We start from the raw sequence: 17,492 nt of genomic DNA, 5'->3' as shown, positions 1-17,492 counted from the left end.
CCCCCCCCCAACACAATGTCCCGCTTAAGTCCGTGTCCCGCACTTAAGAACGCACGCAGCTTATAACGGTAATGAATACAATGGAAATTAACAATTAGAAAGCAATGAATTTATCGAATTTCCTTGCGAGACGGAAACTTCTGTTGTAGAATGAGGATGTGTGCTTCTGAAAGCGCGCGCCTGTTTGTGTAACTGTAAAGGGAGCCGCGTGCCACGTGCAGCGCAGAGGCAGACAGTGAGAGCACGCGCGGTGGGAGAAAAGGAGACAACAATCTGAAAGAATGAAAGAAAGTCTGAACACAGGACTAGCAGAAAAAGTAAATTATAAGCAAAGATGAATGCGTTTAATGTGTTTATTATAGTTCCAAACACGCACCATATGCAAAAAGTAAAAAAATTGCGTAAAAAAAAGTGCGGTGATGCGGTGATGAGGTGATGCGGTTATCGTCACAGCCCTAGTGTTGATACATAGCAAAACCTGTTTTTAGACTTAACTATGAAAGCATCTTGATGAGACTTGAAGTTTTGACTGGCATCACAGTTTGAAGTAAAGGCAAAACTGTAGACTGGATTAAAAACACAACGCTTACCATCATTTTCTCAAACAGGTCGTTGATTTCTTTTTCCGAGAGGTTCATGGATCGGTCGTCAAATAGAGGCTGAGGAATGGGCAGTTCAGTCTGAGGAGAGAGGGGATCTGTCGGGTGCTGAATGAGGGGCTTTTCCTTCTTCATCCCTGTTTTTCTGAAACTTGTTATGCGATCACGCTGAAAGAAAACAGAGTGTAAAAATGGTTTGAGTACTGCACAAACCAATAATTTATTGATTTGATATCAAATGATCCACTGAAAAAAACAACATGTGAATTCCAATGAGTTAAAACTGTTCCTAAAGGATAAAAATAAGATTACAAAGGGATTGACAAAGACATTTTGAGCTCATGTGTCCCTTTTTCTTGTTTTTAACAAGTAACTCAAAGTACAACTTTTTCTAATAGTACAATGAACCCAATCAAAATAGACTTACCATCAGATCCTCAGAGTTACCTGGTTTTTGTAGATTTTTTGTTGTTGTTGTTGTTATTTAAATACACAATACCAACCTCAACTTGGAGGATTAGTAAAAGCCTTTTTTTTTTTTTGTTAACTGAATGTGCTCACAAAACTGTGATGAATGCTTGTTTTCAAGTTTAGTGTGAAAGCAGACAAAAAGTGCATGAACATCACATGCAGGGGGTGAGTTAGTTTATTTTGGCAATATGGAGGGGTTTGCATGCTGGGTGATTAAACACTTAAAAAACCTGAGAAAAATTCACAGTATAAGACATAAGTATATATGGGAACTAATATTAGTTTACAGAAATATAACTTGATGGATCAAACATACTGTAAAACTAGACTTGCCATGTATTTTATCATCTAAAATTGTATAGATATTTTCAGAAACAAAAATCCTGCAGTATGATCGTAATGGAAATTAAGCTAAGGTAAACTAAGCTAAGAGGCAACAAGTAATAAATAGAAATCTATTAATGGTCCAGTGACGGATCATAATCTTCTAGATGTTTAATTTCACAATGGCTGTATTGCGCTACAGCACTCAATGCAAGTTTTTTTCAGCTTTTTTGTGTCATTTCCATGTTATCTGTTCATGGCAGGTTTGATCCATCTCTATATTTCAGTCAAAAATATCATGCATGCAAGATGAAAACAAAACTTAGGATGATGTGAAACAAGCTAGCCACACTAAAATTCAACCAAGCACCTTACCATATCATCAGCCAACGTTTTAATGTGTATATTCTGTCGGAAAGAGGGTACAGTGTGAAGAACAACATCCAACACAAGATGGAAAAGAAAAAAAACGTCCCACTGATTCACATGTACAGCAAATTGGATGTATTCTTCCTTATTTTAGGACACTTTTTTATCCTAAGTACTGTAAACGTGAACGATGTGCTGACACACATAAATCTTTGATAAGAAAGTAAATATTTGAAAATATTTACCTTGAACATACAAAGTAAACATTTTCAAAAACAGATGACTTAATTGGAGTAAATACACATTCAGATGAACAACAAAGAATGATACAATCTGCCATGCTTTTTAAACATTCAACCAAAATGCAAAAGTGTGAGAACTACCCCAAGATGCAACACACTAAATCTTTTATGGAAGCAACAACATAAAAGTATTAAACCCTGTTTACTGTTAAAGTATTAGGTTAAGAGAAAAACTGGTTTATAATTGCAAGCATTGAGCCCCAAAACTCATTTGAGTTTTTTCCCCTTATCATTTTTTCCCCATCTTGCATTGTAGCTTTTTCTTTGCCCTTTCATGTCATGTTGTGTGCAGTCAAAAATATAGGTTTATATATAAATATTATTGGCGAAATGTTTGACGTAATTTTCTTATTGAGACTCCAAAAAGAAACGAGTTTCAAACCTGAAGGTTCAAGAAACTTTCAGAAAAAGTTTGAAGGAGAAGAGCTAAAACAAGAAAAGAAGATGTTTGTCTAAACAGATGTGTCTATGAAAGAAGAAAAAATGGCAAATTGTTTTAGATGAAACAAAGCAAATGTGTATAAAAGCCAGAAAACATCAATTCATAATTTTGAGGCATACAATAAATTACCATAATGAAAACCTCCTTTAAACTTGAAGTTTTCTTTAACTTTAGGAGCTCATTGGGTCAATGATGCCATCCGTCTCCCACAAAGCTGTCCTAGAATTTGGGCCCAGTCTACTTTACAGCACTGCTGGGGCTTAGAGAGGTTTTCCAGGATAGATGTATGCACAGCATCTCAATCAGGATCAGGCCTCCACTCAATTGTAATAATTGCTTGTGTGCTCAGGGTATTAGAATTGCAGCAAGACCAATTTATAGCATCTATGTATTCAACACAGAATCACATTTGACTTCAGTCAGAGGAAACAGGGATTTTATTTTTTGCCATGCTTTTGTACATCCTTCCCCACTTTCCTACACCAAAGTAGACAAAAGGAATGTTTAAAGCCTAAGGAGTGTCCTTTTTGGTAAGAAGGCCTTTTGACGTAAGCCTGGTTCACACACTCAGTCTTCTCTCAGTGAACTCTTTTTTTCTTTTCTTTTTTCCACTGTGAAGAGTGAGCTGCACCATAGCAGTAACAACCGTCCCATAAGGGAATAGCAGAGGATGCTGCAGTGTGAATTCTTACAAACTAAATAGGGAGAAACACATTGTAAAAACCATAAATAAAAAATGTGTTTTTGGTGTTTTTAACATGTTCTTGTTGCTATTTTTTTATTGTGGGGGACATATATACAGAATTAGATTTCTGTGTATTCCTTTATTCAAATCGTTGAAATCAGGACCAGACGAAAAAATGCAGTTTGAAAAATAGCTTGTTTGTGATACACAATACACTGGGCGGCTTCAAGCTCTCAGCAACGGGAAAGGGAGGCGGGGTTGCTCCGTGCCAACGGTCTAGCCGTTTATTTAGGCTAAAAAGCATAATCATAATTTAAAGACCACTAGGAACATAAAAATAATTCAAAAGATCATTGGAGTGGGTCTTTAAAATACAGTTTACTTGATATTTTACATAGTTTTTTTGGTTGTTTTAAATTCCCACAGTAACCCAATTTCAAACACTGCCGATGCATGCATCCCAAAAATAACCTACCCTCAAACAAAATCACCTGGCTGTAAAATGTGTTTTAAAGTGCAGATTTTGTACGAGAAGGGCCCAAAAAGATTTACACCCCCACTTCCACTAATGCAGATGTTTATCTTAATCTCAAACACAAAAAGAAGTGCTACTGCCACAGGGTTGGAGCTCAGCAAGGAATGGCCATTTGCAACACACCTCAAATGGGAATCAGGAACAGCTCTGCCATATGCTACGATGCTAGTCTGTAAAGTGCTAATGAGTCTTGAGATGTGGCATTGTGAGGCTATAAAACCTGCCTCCAGCGATGGATTTCTGCACTATTCTAATCAGGAAACTACTGATATTGGATTGAACAAACCAACTGGATAACCAGCATCTCCTTTTATTTTACCATAAGCTGTTGCTTCGGGCAACAAAGAGTAAAAGTGCAGACAACCGAGTCTGACAATAGCTTTCTTTGTATGCAGCAACTAGTCAAAAACTAGGAAAACAAAGCGGTACATAGCAGAAAACACTTTCAATATTACTATACATTTACGATTATAAATCATGCAGATTTCCATATTTTTGGTGCATATGTCATGTGAAGACACAATAACACGTTTAAAAAGAATCAAATAAAAAAATGATCCAGAGAATCGAATTTTTCATTAATCTTATAAGACCAGGTCACCGAACCTGCCACCAAACATCAGTGACAATTCATTTATTTATACAATAGAAGACCCACATTTGTAGAAGTACTAATCTGACCTGAGCAACAACTTTTCTCATTACCAACTCGGAGTCTATGTGTCATTAAGCCCAGCATTCTCCAACAGTCTGAAACTGTGTGAAACAATAGCTAATTTTCCGATGTAGTACTTAAACATTTTCTAATCAATTTAACAACAATCAAACCACTGTTTGGTTAATTGCCTTGACTTTAGGGCCTTTCCTTGCCCATTATCTTGGCAACATCGCAACACTGCAATTAAACACCTAACAATTAAGCTTGCATGTCCTCTGGGCTTTTTTGGCTTATTGAAGTAAACTTTTTCATCATAATAAATGTTTATTGCCAAATACGTATTTCTCAAAATAATTTAATCTAATTAGCTCTGGGTCCCTCCTTAATCAAAAAAATGATCATGACTTCATGCAGATCCTTATAAATTAAAACACCAAGCAATATCGTACAACTTGAGAGCCAATTTGGGGACACAAAATCACACCACTATGCATATTTCCACACAATCTTTTCTAAATTTAATATAACAAAGCATTATTATTGTGAAAAATTTATTGTTAATGCTCTTTCGTTTTATTAGAAAATGTTCACTGGCGGCATATGAAGTAGTTTGTTTTCCAGAGTGGACGGAACACAGCGGGAACGCTTGACTAATACAAATAAAGCATCTGTGTGGTGTCATTTGAACACACTCACTGGAACTGTTGATATAAAAACCTGGGCCTTGATGTCTTCGAAGTTAGTTTACAGGGAAATTAAAATTTAAAGTTAAATTAGTTTTATCAATAAGAAAGAAGATAGAAATGGCTAGCAATAAGGACGGTTTCCAAATACAGCTTCACTTTTTTTTACTTAAGAGTTCTATTCCAGAGCTTTTCAACCTTTTTTGAGTCAAGGCACACTTTATCTTTGACAAAAATCCCGCAGCACACCAGCATCCAAAAATTGTACAGTGTCCCTTTGCAATGTTTTTTCTAAAAGATGGAATAAAAGTTACGTTTGTTTTCAGTAATAATTTTCAACTAAATTATTTGACATTTTACCCTGGTAGTTGTTTTTCCCTTCAGTTTTTTAACATGCAATTTTATGTAACCTCACAAAAAAACAAATATATTCTTTCTAAATGGTGACTTATTTTTATATATATTTTCAATGGTGGTGCAATGGCAACTGTAATTTTAGACCAATTAGGTGATCACAATATGTTTGATAAATTTCACACAAAAAGACTACCATTATATTTATGTTTTCTGTTGCTACACAAAAAGTGAAAATGTTGAAGTTTTATTAGTTTTTCTTTTGTCTTAATCAAAGATAAAGTCTTTGAAAACTTTTACAATAATGTTTTGTTTCTTTTTAGATGATTCAATTGTTTCAATTCAGTTTAATTGTGTCTGTTGGCCACTTCACCTTAATCCTCTTTCTTAAATTTTATTACTTCTTCTTAAATTTAACATACAAAATAATCCTGACCTAATTAAAAAGTGTTTCAGTTAGAAAGATGACTTGGACCAAAAACTGGGATGTTTGGCTGTTAATAAACACAAACCTTGAAGGAGAATTCAACTGTTGACCTCCGATTTCATCAAGAAGATTAAAAAACTGTGTGTTCGTTGTGGTTTCATGACATTTAACAGGGAAGACTCATTGTACGCTGAGACGCTGTCACTTTATCCCAATGCATCATGGGAGAGATAGTGCAAAACTGCCGCCGATTGCAGACATTGTTTTGTTCACTTGTTCCACGATCTGACACCGGATTCTGTGGAAAGCTACACCGCTAAAGACGAGCTTTAGCTGGTATTTTTGTTGGAACAGAGACTTTATGAGCAGAATCGGAACAAGGAAGTGAAGACTTTAACCACTTCTGATTGGTCAGACTGATGACGTTTGATTAAGCCTCCAAGAATGATTGGTGGAGACAGTTGAAGGGACGTGACTTTTACGAAAACAGAGCTGACGCTAAGGCTAAATCGCGGTACCGTCATTCTTATCAAAGTGTCTTTAATAGAATCAAATAAACACAAACAAAAAAGTATTTTACGATCTTTCATATTCCTACTTACTCTGTGTTTTATCAGGGCCTGTTTGGATGAACAAAGAGCTGATATCCTGGAGATGGAAAATGTTTTTAGATCAGTGAAAATGGATAATTTCACACGGCACACCTGGTCATCTCCCACTGCACACTAGTGTGCTGCGGCACACTGGTTGAAAAACACTGTTCTATTCAGTCAACTTGTCTGTCTAAATGACAGAATTGCAACACCACAGATCATTCATTGTGGAGAAGAAAGTAACAGCGATCTTTCTTTTTCTCTTTCGGCTTTTCCCATCAGGGGTCGCCACAGCGAATCATCCTTTTCCACCTCACTCTATCATGAACATCTTCTACCCTAACATTAGCCAACTTCATGTCCTCTGTTAAGACATCCATGTATCTCCTCTTTGGCCGTCCTCTTGCCCTCCTGCCAGGCAGCTCCATCTCCAACATCCTTCTACCAATATATCCACTATATATATATAAGAAAGTAACAGCGATAATTAACAAAAAAAAGTTTTTACTTGTATACAATTAGCCTATTGGAAACCTATGAAATGACAAATTCTTCCAGCAAAAAACTGAAAAAAACAATCCCTTTGGAGTTCTTAAACTTGATGCTTTTATTGCAACCAATAAGGGTGCTGCATTTTTAACCATAAAAATGAATTAACAACAGAGTAATAGAGGTGGTTAAAAAAGATGTCAATGAAAAAGAGACATTCAACAGTGGACTTTCATGCCTGTGTGGTCTTCTACAGATTCTTCAAAATCATAAACCACCGTTTGAACCACATGTGTCAAACTCAAGGTTTTTAATTTCTTAAAATAAAAAATAAAAATTGGTGTGTATTTATTCATATCTAGGGGAAATCTGACTTGAAATTTCGGATTGGGCAACTATACATTAGGACTTAAACACTGTCCATATAACCAAACCTGACAGAATCAAATTAAAAGGATTTATGCTAGAATAACAAGCAAACATATGTTTTCTATGCAACTGTAATCGTCACTTTAAAAAGTTATAGTAAATAAATAATGAGTTATTTAACATTAAGGAGTAGTTATGTTTATTTTTCATTACATTTAGTTACGTGTATAAGTTATATCCGGCCCTTTGAGGACTACCACTATGCTGATGTGGCCCTCGGTGAAAATGAAGTTGACACCCCTGTTTTAAACCATTACTCTAAAGCAATAATTTTTAACATAAATTGTTTGACATGTTTCCATGCAGGTTTAGCGATCTTACAATACACATAACTGCAACTGAGTGCGATCAGAATCATCCTGAACAGTCAGACCAATATAAATTTAGCAGTAGTAAACTAACTACATTTAATCAAATATAGAAATCAATAAAATAATTTAAGGACAAAGGAATACATATGTTTTAAATTAAACACTAAAACTTAAGACCATGTAGTCATTGGTAAAGTTCCTACACTAAGACAATTCTCTAAGATAAAAAAATAAAATAAAATAAAAAATTTATTAACTTTATATATTTCTATATCCCCACACTGGTTGAAAAACACTGCTCTAGTGGATTGAAAAAGCTTGGGAGTCTGCAATGATTCTTTGGAGAAAAGTACCTTTCCTATTTAGTTTCTTAAAACAACGCCTGAAAAGGAGACGTGCACAAAACAAAAAACAGTGAAGCTACGACTTGAATGGCCCTACACTGGATGGGCTGGCCATGTGACAGAAGAACCAGCACAGAAGTGCCCTTGGGTCATCGCCATCTCTGATGAAGGCAAATACCAGGCACGGTTTTTTTTCTACATTTATATAAGGCCAGAGCAAGAAAAGGCTTTAGTGTCATCTGTTGAGAATGTTCATAAATTCTACTCAAATACAATATTTTCACGAACTATTAAATATTACAGCATAGGCCTAAATAATGACAGTTTACTTTTGTACTTTTCTAAGAGATGTTTGGATACGTTCTTTTAACATTTACGTCATAAATGATTTTAGAAATTTAGAATAAATTATGATTGAACATTAGTTTATATAAATTGCCTTACTGAGTTATCAAGCCTGCCCCAATTGTACTCCGTTAACAGGTTAGGAAGGAATCAATGAATTAAATTTGGTAAAGAAAAGTATTTAAAATGAATTTTAAAAAGGTTAAATTATGATAGTTACACTCAGGGATTCTCATATGCAGAGATTAAAATAAACTACCAAATTTGATCGTTTCTAACAAATGTTAATGAATTTTACAGGGAGGCATACCAACACTTGCAATCTCCAGCAATTACTGCAGGGGAAAAAAAACTTTAACTTAGCAGTACTTTGACACATGTTTAGGTCAAAGGACCTAGTGGGAAAACCCTTCATCCTGACCTCCCACAGGCCGTGAGTCTGAGCACAAACCACATCTAGATGTCGTCACAATGATCTACATCTATTTCAATCTAAGTTTATGTATATCCACATAAAAAAGACATGCATTGTGAGTAAAGCCTCACATTTTTAGAATAACTAAGACAGGGCAGTAAGTGCCTTATTTCCTGTCTGAACAGGGACTCTAAGGAAGAGCAGTGAGGCCGTTTTTTTTACCCCCCCACCCCACCGCATTCTGTCCCGCTTCCTCTCTTCAACTTCCTGAACGTTATAATGACTCCAGCATTTGGTCCGTTTCCCACTGTTTGTCACCGGTTGCTTTAACAAAACTATCATTCAGTTACACACAATTAGATCAGAGTACCACATCTTAAAAAGATCAAGCATTGTATGACAAACTTCTTACTTAGGATAACCCAATAGGAATTAAGCATTTAAAAACGGATGTGAAGAGTGCAATAAATTAACAGGCTGTGCAAAAACCCCAAGTTTACACAACCTGGGGTGACTGGGGCTTCCTTAAACCTCACATCAATCATCAAAACCTTTAAATGCCAAAACCTTCACCAACAGACCAAAACTGAGTCATTAAATATGATTCACAATGTGATATTGTCAAAACTGACACACACAAAATCTTACACTTTTCAAAAACATTAAATTCAAGCAAACCAACATATTTAGATTAAGTTTAAATGTATAGTACACTGGTATTAGTTTGAGTGTTTTATAAAGTTTAACTGGCGCTTTAAAGAATCATTTATAAAAACGTTCCCTGTGGTGTTTTAATTATGATTATGAAGTTTTTAACAAAATCCCACAACCTAAATGTCTTAAAAAGCCATATTTCATGTTTATCTGAAGTCTCTGTTTCCCAAATTTCCCTCTATGTGGGTGTGGCCGTTTGTTGCTAAACTGAGTAGCCCCGCCCTTGCTCCCCCCTTTCTGCAAGCTGCGTCTTGGCTGAGTGAAGAGCTTGACACAAGGGGGGCGGGGGCACAAACGACGCCGACTGACAGTCTTTATTCTCCAAAGTTTCTCTTTAGCGATAAAGAAACAGTAAAAAGTGGCATATTTGTAGATCAAAATCGACACTTTTTGAACAATGTGTGGAATGACAAAACAACTGTGTGTGCCAGACCCTGCTGTTTATTAAATTTACACAAAAAAGAACCTACAGCCAATACTGTATGTAAGCAAGCTGGAAAAGCTGGATTCAGTTGTTAACAGCTACAGGAAATAACACATGCAGATATGTATGATAGAACGGTCTAATTCCAATCCATTTGTGAGTCAAAAAAAGTTAAACCATGCTAGCAGTCATGGTCATGTTTTCTCAATCCCTCTGTCATGGTGTGAGTTTGAAACGACTGCTCTCATAGCAACAGATTGACATCACCTTTCACTCTGGTATAGAGAAAAGGAAGGTTTCTTCTACTCTATCAAACCAACTCTCCTGAATTCCAGCCAAAGACCTTGTTCCACCTACACGCTCCAGTCAACCTCGTGCTTCCACAGTATCCAATCAAGACACCAGAAAACAGAAAGAAAGAAAAAAGAATCACAACAAACCACCAAAAAGATTGTGGTTGTGTTTTTCTGACAGGCCTTTAGAGTTCTTCAAATATGGTTATGCTGAGTAACTACACCATTGGCCCACAGCACAAATAGCATTGCTCTGATGTAATCCTACCCACTAATGGCATAAACAAACACACAGCTTTCAGTGTTTCTCCTCCAAGTCTATCTGTACTTAACTTAAAAGGCAACTCTAGATGTTAGTGCCCATCAGGAGACTTGAGTCTTCAAGGAATCGAAAAATACACATTTGTAGTGTGATGCAAGTAAAAGAAAAATGTGTTTTATATTGAAATTATTTGAATAATGGTTTTGCTGTTGAAATTACCCTTAGCAAAAAGTAGTACACCTGAAGTTTATTTTGTAAAGTATAAATGTGTATAAGTATAGCATGTACACTACAGACCATAAATGTGTAGTGCAGGAAGTATAGTAATTGAATACTTCTTCAGACTAGAATATTTTAAGTTTACAACATTATTTAGTATATAAAAGTAAGCTTCAAGTATACTGCCTCACCTTAAGTTTGTGCTATGTATAGTTCTAGTACACTTAGATTACTTTTTGCTAAGGAACAATCCTGTAACTAAAACTATCATATGAAACATTATTTTTTACTTATGCTATAAAAAAATTCTGTTTATGCTTCCAAGTTTTAGATCATTACATTTCTACTTAGTAATGTCAACCTAACACAGTGAAAAAACAAAAAGGACAAACCAAGGCCCCACCCAGGGATGAATAATCACTTCCTCTCTCTGAGAGTTGAGCTGAGCTTTTTTAAACAGGCTTTGCTTCATTGCTCTGCTTGGGAGATTGAGCAACATCCAACAAGTCTGGCCACGAGACAAGTTCAACAGAAAAAGAAACAAGGAATCTGTCCTCATCTTACTTGATTTTTCAGTAATTTGGTATCAACATTCAGTGAGGGTTTTTTTCCGGCAGCAGGGACAGGTCCTCCAAGAAATAGTTTCAGTGTAAAGACACTAAATCGAAGATATCGCTGTTACAAACTACTGATTGGCCAGTTGAAATTGCATTTTTCAAGGCTAAGATAGTAAAACTAATAATGAAATAAATAATATAAACTAAATTAAATAACATACGCAATAAAATAATTATTCCCTTATGGAGACTCAGTGGTAGAGTCCAGAAGACTGAAAATTTCTGGATTTTTGGTAGAACATCTTCCATGCTCTGTTGTATTGAAATTCTTTAACATGTGGCTGTTTATGCTCAGCAACAAACAGGCAGCAAGGTGATCCCCTGCAGCCTGTTTCTCAAATCAGTCAACTTCACTGTGTTACATTGTTTCTCCATGTCTAATGTTACTTAAACATTATATTTAACATCAATGGTAGATAATTTACACGTCACATCTGACTGCAAGCATAAACGCAGGTTTTTACGAAAATATTAATTAGTAAAAGGTTAATGATAGCTCCCTAACATCATCTTCATCAGATGTCTTTCTCTGTCAGTCAGTGAATACACCTTGACGTGTAGAAATGGGCTTAATGGTGTCCGTTATTTTTCTCAAGTTACCAACACTGACTTCACACTGGGACCAAATGATTTCAACTACAGATACCGTATGTTGCGTAACGTCAGCTGACCATCAATAACTTTGGATGTCAATTTCACTTGTAAAATCTATTAGGACTTGCAACAGTGGTGTAATTGCCACACACAAAAAAACTAAATTTCAAGGAGCGGCAGCTAGGATTTAGGAATGGCGGCTAAATCCTAAATGAATGCCGATCCTAAATGACTGTAGAAGAAACGCTGACATTACTTTAAGCCAGAAAGACCTAATGTTCCTTATAAGGCCTCATCTAGAGCCCAAAAAACAACATTTGCTGCCTAAGAACATCAGAGACCTAAAGAGCAGAGGAATTTCTCACAGACATGATGAACAGTTTTTCCCATTTCTTAACCTGCACTCTTTATAAGCTATTGTGAGTTCACAATCCCACCCAGCAACAGTCTTTCCTTTTATGCTACGATTTTTAAAGAACATTTAAAGACCCACTCCGAAGAGAATTGTGTTTTGAACATGTCCTTGTGGCCTTTTTCTGATGATGGGGGGCATATAATAAGAAAATTAAGCTCAAAGTGTATCTGAGTATTTCTTTATTCAAATAGTTGTGAATCGTGAGCAGATGAAAAAATGCTGTTTAAAAAAAGATCCTATTTGTGACGTTGAAAATACGCTGGGCAGGCCACAAGCTCCCTGCTACGCTCTACTGTGATGCATCCACTCGCAGACAAATAGATCCATGGACGTCTTTGTTTCCCTCGTCTGACCTGGAATCTGACTCAAAACTGTTCGGCTGGTTAGCTCCAATATTGCTTGCCATTTTTGTTTAACTGATAATGTTAGGTTACGGTTGTGAGGGGCTATAAACAAGGGCACGTAAACACGAGCGCTTAGTTATGGGTGATGGGAAGGGGGGGTTGCTTAGCACCAATGGTCCCTGTCCACAACTTAGAGCCAAATTTATGATGAACTCGTGCCGGCCTGCAGAAACTATCTCCTAGTTTTTTGACACAGGTTTTTTGATTTTGGCTAAAAAGGGCATAATCATAATTCAAAGACCACTTGAAACACTTTGAAAATAGCTCAAAAGATGATCGGAGTGGGACTAACACAAGCATCTAAGTAAAATACATAACCAGTTTGCTATTGTCAGTTCTTACATTTGCAATCCACCCAAATGTCTCCTTTATGTAAAGGTAAACTTGAAGATTACTTCCATTTATAGGTTTATCTTTCATAGGGTTCACTCTCCACACCAATGAATGTTCAAATAAGAACCCATGGTATAAAACAGCTAGAGACAGCCTCTTTCTGCACCGTCAACACATTCAAACAGTAAAAATACACTTTAAAGTGTATATGGCAACTATTACATACAATCAATTTCTTCATAAGTCAAGACAAGAACACATTTAACAAGCAACAGCTTGAGATTTTAGACAGACCACAAGAGAAAAGCTCCATCCAAACACACATCTCTCTGTAGCTTAGTGACAGTAGAAATCCACTGAGTCACAAAAAGGGTTGGTCCTCTTTCCCAGGATCCTGCCACTCCCTCCCCATCAGCGTATGTAGCCACTCAAACCGGTGTGTGCGATTTAAATGTAATAATTTCTGTTGGTTTCAGTTGTTATCGCATTGACAATGCCCCCGCTGCTGAATAAGGTCTCTCTTATCAAGTTCACAACACTGAAAGAGTTCAAGTAATCAACACAACAGCATGGACATCACTGTATTGTGAGTAAGGGTGTTTCCAAGTTTTAGGAACCAGGCGTCAAAACGTAGCCAGGGTCCCTCTTCAAACCACCCAGTAATTAGTCTGCAGACATAACTGGGAACTCAGTGTCACACCCAAACATGACGCAACACATAAGACCTAAAAATATGATTTTTTTTTGTATCAATTGAATTTTAAATAAATAAATGTGGGAATTAAAACATTAAAAGGACACATTTTGAAACAGATATTAAGTTACTCAACTAAACAAGCCAAATGTTTTTAACAGCAGACAGGTGTGTACAGTAAATAGTTTCACATGTGTTAACAAAGGTTGACTGATAGTTCAATTTATGGGGATTATGACTTCTGCTGTCCAGATGGTGGATTTCAGGTTGCTCTATTTGCAGATTTAATAATTAATTAGCCTCCAACCAAATGCAACTCACAATCGTTGACCTCTTCTTTTATTACGTCTTGTGATTCCATCTCTGGTCTAAAGCTGATCATCAAATAAGGAGGTTCATCTAATTTGCATATCAAACCCTACTGTTGACTATGGAATCCGGCAACTGAGTCCACCTTATCTCAAGCAAGGAAGTTGCCTCACTAGATGTGATCCCTTGGCCTCTAAAGTTATTCAATAACTTTTTTTTTTCTGTGTTCATACGGAAGCATAAAAATTGACCCAGCAGTAAGAGGAAGATTGCTCTTTAGAAAATCTTTAAGAAATGCTTTTTGATCACATGATCCACTGAGTGCCTTGAAAATGGACCTACTTAAAGAAATTGTATCTCTTAAGGTGAACTCCAGCTGCTATTAGCTGGGGATACATTAAATAGTAATACTAACACATCAACAATTGTGTTTTGTACTTCAGTAAACAGCAACAGTATCTTGACAACACTTTGTTAAGTAATTACTGTGGGATCATACAGGAGAGGTTAAGGAAATAAAGTTTTTGAAACTTTTGCGGGCTCACTAGCGTTGACTTTGCAGAGGGTAGTATTTATACGCTAGGAATGCCACAATTCTAGGCTTAAACTGAACCATTGAACCGAATTCTGGGTAAAGTTAAATGTAAACCATTAGCTTTACATTTACATAGGTTTACATTGAAAGTGTCCGACAAATGTTGAGCTACACCAGGCTGAGTGTACAGCAACATTCACACCACCCTCTACAGAGCAGCCAATTCTAATGAAAATTCTATGTAACCACTGGTTTTAAGCTTCCACATTCAAAACTCTTGTGTTAGCGTGTAGCCATGCCAGTTTTATGAGCATTTTTGGGCTCTATGTAAAAAAGTAAACGGCCACTGAACATGTGGCGAAAGTTAAACCAGGACAAACTTTAACCAATCAGGGACTTGGATTTGGTCTATGTGGCGAACCCAAACACGGCGACGAACCAGACGACGAACCAAGCCCACTCTCCTGACATGATAGTAATCCATATCCTAACTGCAAGGATGCAATGAACTAACCAGTTTGTGTTTCATGCCTAAATCGTGAGATTTGCACCGCTTTGACATTTTGCACAAAGCCTCTTTAAACTGTAGGTGGCAGACATGTGCTAATAAACAGCAGAAAAAGGAAAAGATGAAGAAGCCCCTCCCTGCTTGTCTACTGTGAACAGTAGGTGTCAAACACATGTTCAGAAATGCGTGTTTAGCGCCCAGTGTGTACGTAGCTTTAAAGATGTCAGTGTTTATACACAAGGGACGCCACAAGTGTTAGCTTAAAATTAAACTGTATGTACACCATTGAACCCAATTGTGGGGGAAGTAAATCGCTGCATGCATTAGAATTAGTATAATACTAGTATAATGGGCGGCCGTGGTGCAGCGGTAGGGCGGTCGACCCATGATCGTAAGATTGCCGGTTCGATTCTCGCCTTGCACGCCCATGAGTCCAAGTGTCCTTGGGCAAGACACTGAACCCCACCTTGCCTCTGGTGGTAGGCGGGCGCCTGTGTTTGGCAGCGGAGCCGCCACCAGTGTGTGAATGTGTGAGTGACTGTGTGTGTGACTGGGTGAATGGGTCTGTGACTGTAAAGCGCTTTGTCCTTGTAGGAAGAAAGGCGCTATATAAGTAAACGCCATTTACCATTTACAACTGAAAGTTTTTTGGGGTTTTTTTAATTGTTGCTTTCTAAAATCAAATTGGGGGGGGGGGGTTCTAAATAACTGTGGGGTTTGCTTTGTTGTTGCTTTAAGACACAAATCATACATCAAATTAAAACCAAACCCAAAAATCGAGGTTTGAACCGAATTGTGAAGAAGGTGTATTGTAGCATTCCTATCAGGCACTCTTTGATCCTTTTTGCAACATTCCCAAAAAACCTACCAGTTTTTTATTTTTGCCCTCATCCTCGCTGGACTTCTTTTTTGAGGGTTTACTTGGATCCTCCCCACCGCTGGCTTGATCCATTTTTTGTCTTCAAATTAGTTCCCCTTCAAAAAAAAAAAAAAAGGGGGGGGGGGGGGCAAAGTGCCTTCTCCTTAAGTGTTGGGTTACTTCCACCAATGAGGCAAAAAAAAATCCAGATTATGTTTTGTGAAAATCCATTCAATCCCAAAATTGAAAAAGTTGGGCGAGTCCCAATAGTTGCAAAGAAGCATCAGATCCTGAGGAAGCAGCTGGAAGAACTTAAGAGGTGTGGCGGTGTGAGAAACAAGACCCTGGTGGTGACGGCTCAGCAGTAAGTCAACTCAAACGGAGGCTTTCTGAAAGTGACAAAAGGGGACAAACAATGAGTTTCTCGCCGGCCTTAGTTAAAATGGTCAAAATGTTTATCACACTTGTTTCCCGGCGCTGCTTTAAAATAAAAAAAAACAGCATTCGGGTCGCTGGGATATTTATGAGGACTATAAACTATAAGATAACCGGCAAAAAGTCGTATAAAACATTTTGACAGCGACAACTCCCTTACAGAACTTCAAATTGGTGTATACTTGTTTGTTTACCTTAAAAAAAAAAAAAGCTAAAAATCTCAAAGAAAGGAACGTACTACTACCCTTAGTTTAAAGTTGGTCATAACAACGAGGTAACGGATTAAATAAGTCTGGTAACTCTGACATTTTGCAGCTATAAAAGGTTTTTGTCTATTCTCTTACAGTTTATAAATGTATTGCTATAATAACGGCGACTTGTGATGTTTAGAAAATCACCGTTGTTCTCTGACTGGACTACACTTTGCAGTGCTGTGGACTCACTCAAGCGAGCTACGGGACCGCCGTCACCCAGCAAGCATTGCTCAGTTTACCCGACATAAAACACGCCGCCAATTACAACCTCACTGCATAAAAAACAATGTAAAAATGTCAATAATGTCAAAGAAAACTCAAAATTAGTTCCCGGAGCTTACCTTTGGCAACCAAGCATGAAAACCAGGCCCACTGAAGACCAGCCCCTCCTACAAGCTGATTGGTGTAGGAGAAACGTCATGGATGGTGAACCCTTCAACCATTGGTCACATGTGCTGACAGTCTCCTCGTTGCTGTGGCGTCCAATGGGCGGAGTCTAGTGACGAAAAGGTTTGTCTGATTTCACAGCAAGCGGATGGGATTCAAATTAGATGTAAGAATAAACAGGGGAGGAAGGGATGAGAGAGACGCTGACCTTGAGTCTGTTTTAAGACCAAACAGTAGTAGTAGTAAAATTTAAAATTTTTTGTAACACATTCTATTTCACTTTCATGTATATCTTAAAGAAAACGATCAAAATAATAACCAGTGGCGGTTCTACCCTGAATTACTCCCCGGGCGATACCCTCCTCTGGCGCCCCCCCCCCACCCCCCCCCCAATAGAGTCACTTTGTCCATTTATTGTAACTGAAAGTACAGTGGGAAATATTTAATCAAACACAAATAAA

General features: G+C 37.3%; 1 protein-coding gene across 8 annotated transcripts in view; it reads right to left on the bottom strand.

Moving 5' to 3' along the window:
• Positions 1-17,044, bottom strand: part of diaph2 (diaphanous related formin 2) — a 426,600-nt gene extending 409,556 nt beyond the window's left edge. For 6 of the 8 annotated variants that reach the window (XM_023958996.1, XM_023958998.1, XM_023959002.1 and 3 more), the window contains exons 1-4: positions 16,986-17,044; positions 15,965-16,344; positions 1,770-1,802; positions 591-767 (exon numbers count right to left, since the gene is read on the bottom strand). In XM_023958996.1, the coding sequence (XP_023814764.1) occupies positions 591-767; positions 1,770-1,802; positions 15,965-16,048 (294 nt within the window). In that variant the 5' untranslated portion in view covers positions 16,049-16,344; positions 16,986-17,044. Of the gene's footprint in view, positions 1-590; positions 768-1,769; positions 1,803-15,964; positions 16,345-16,833; positions 16,926-16,985 lie in introns of those variants that run through there. The other 2 variants (XM_023958997.1, XM_023959000.1) reach the window with 2 other exon arrangements.
• Positions 17,045-17,492: the final 448 nt, after the last annotated feature.

The sequence above is a fragment of the Oryzias latipes genome, chromosome 10, assembly GCF_002234675.1.
Source record: "Oryzias latipes chromosome 10, ASM223467v1".
NCBI classification, from domain to species: Eukaryota; Metazoa; Chordata; class Actinopteri; order Beloniformes; family Adrianichthyidae; genus Oryzias; species Oryzias latipes.
The sequence above is the reverse complement of the archived record's forward strand: the minus strand, read 5'-3'. Positions and strand labels throughout refer to the sequence as shown.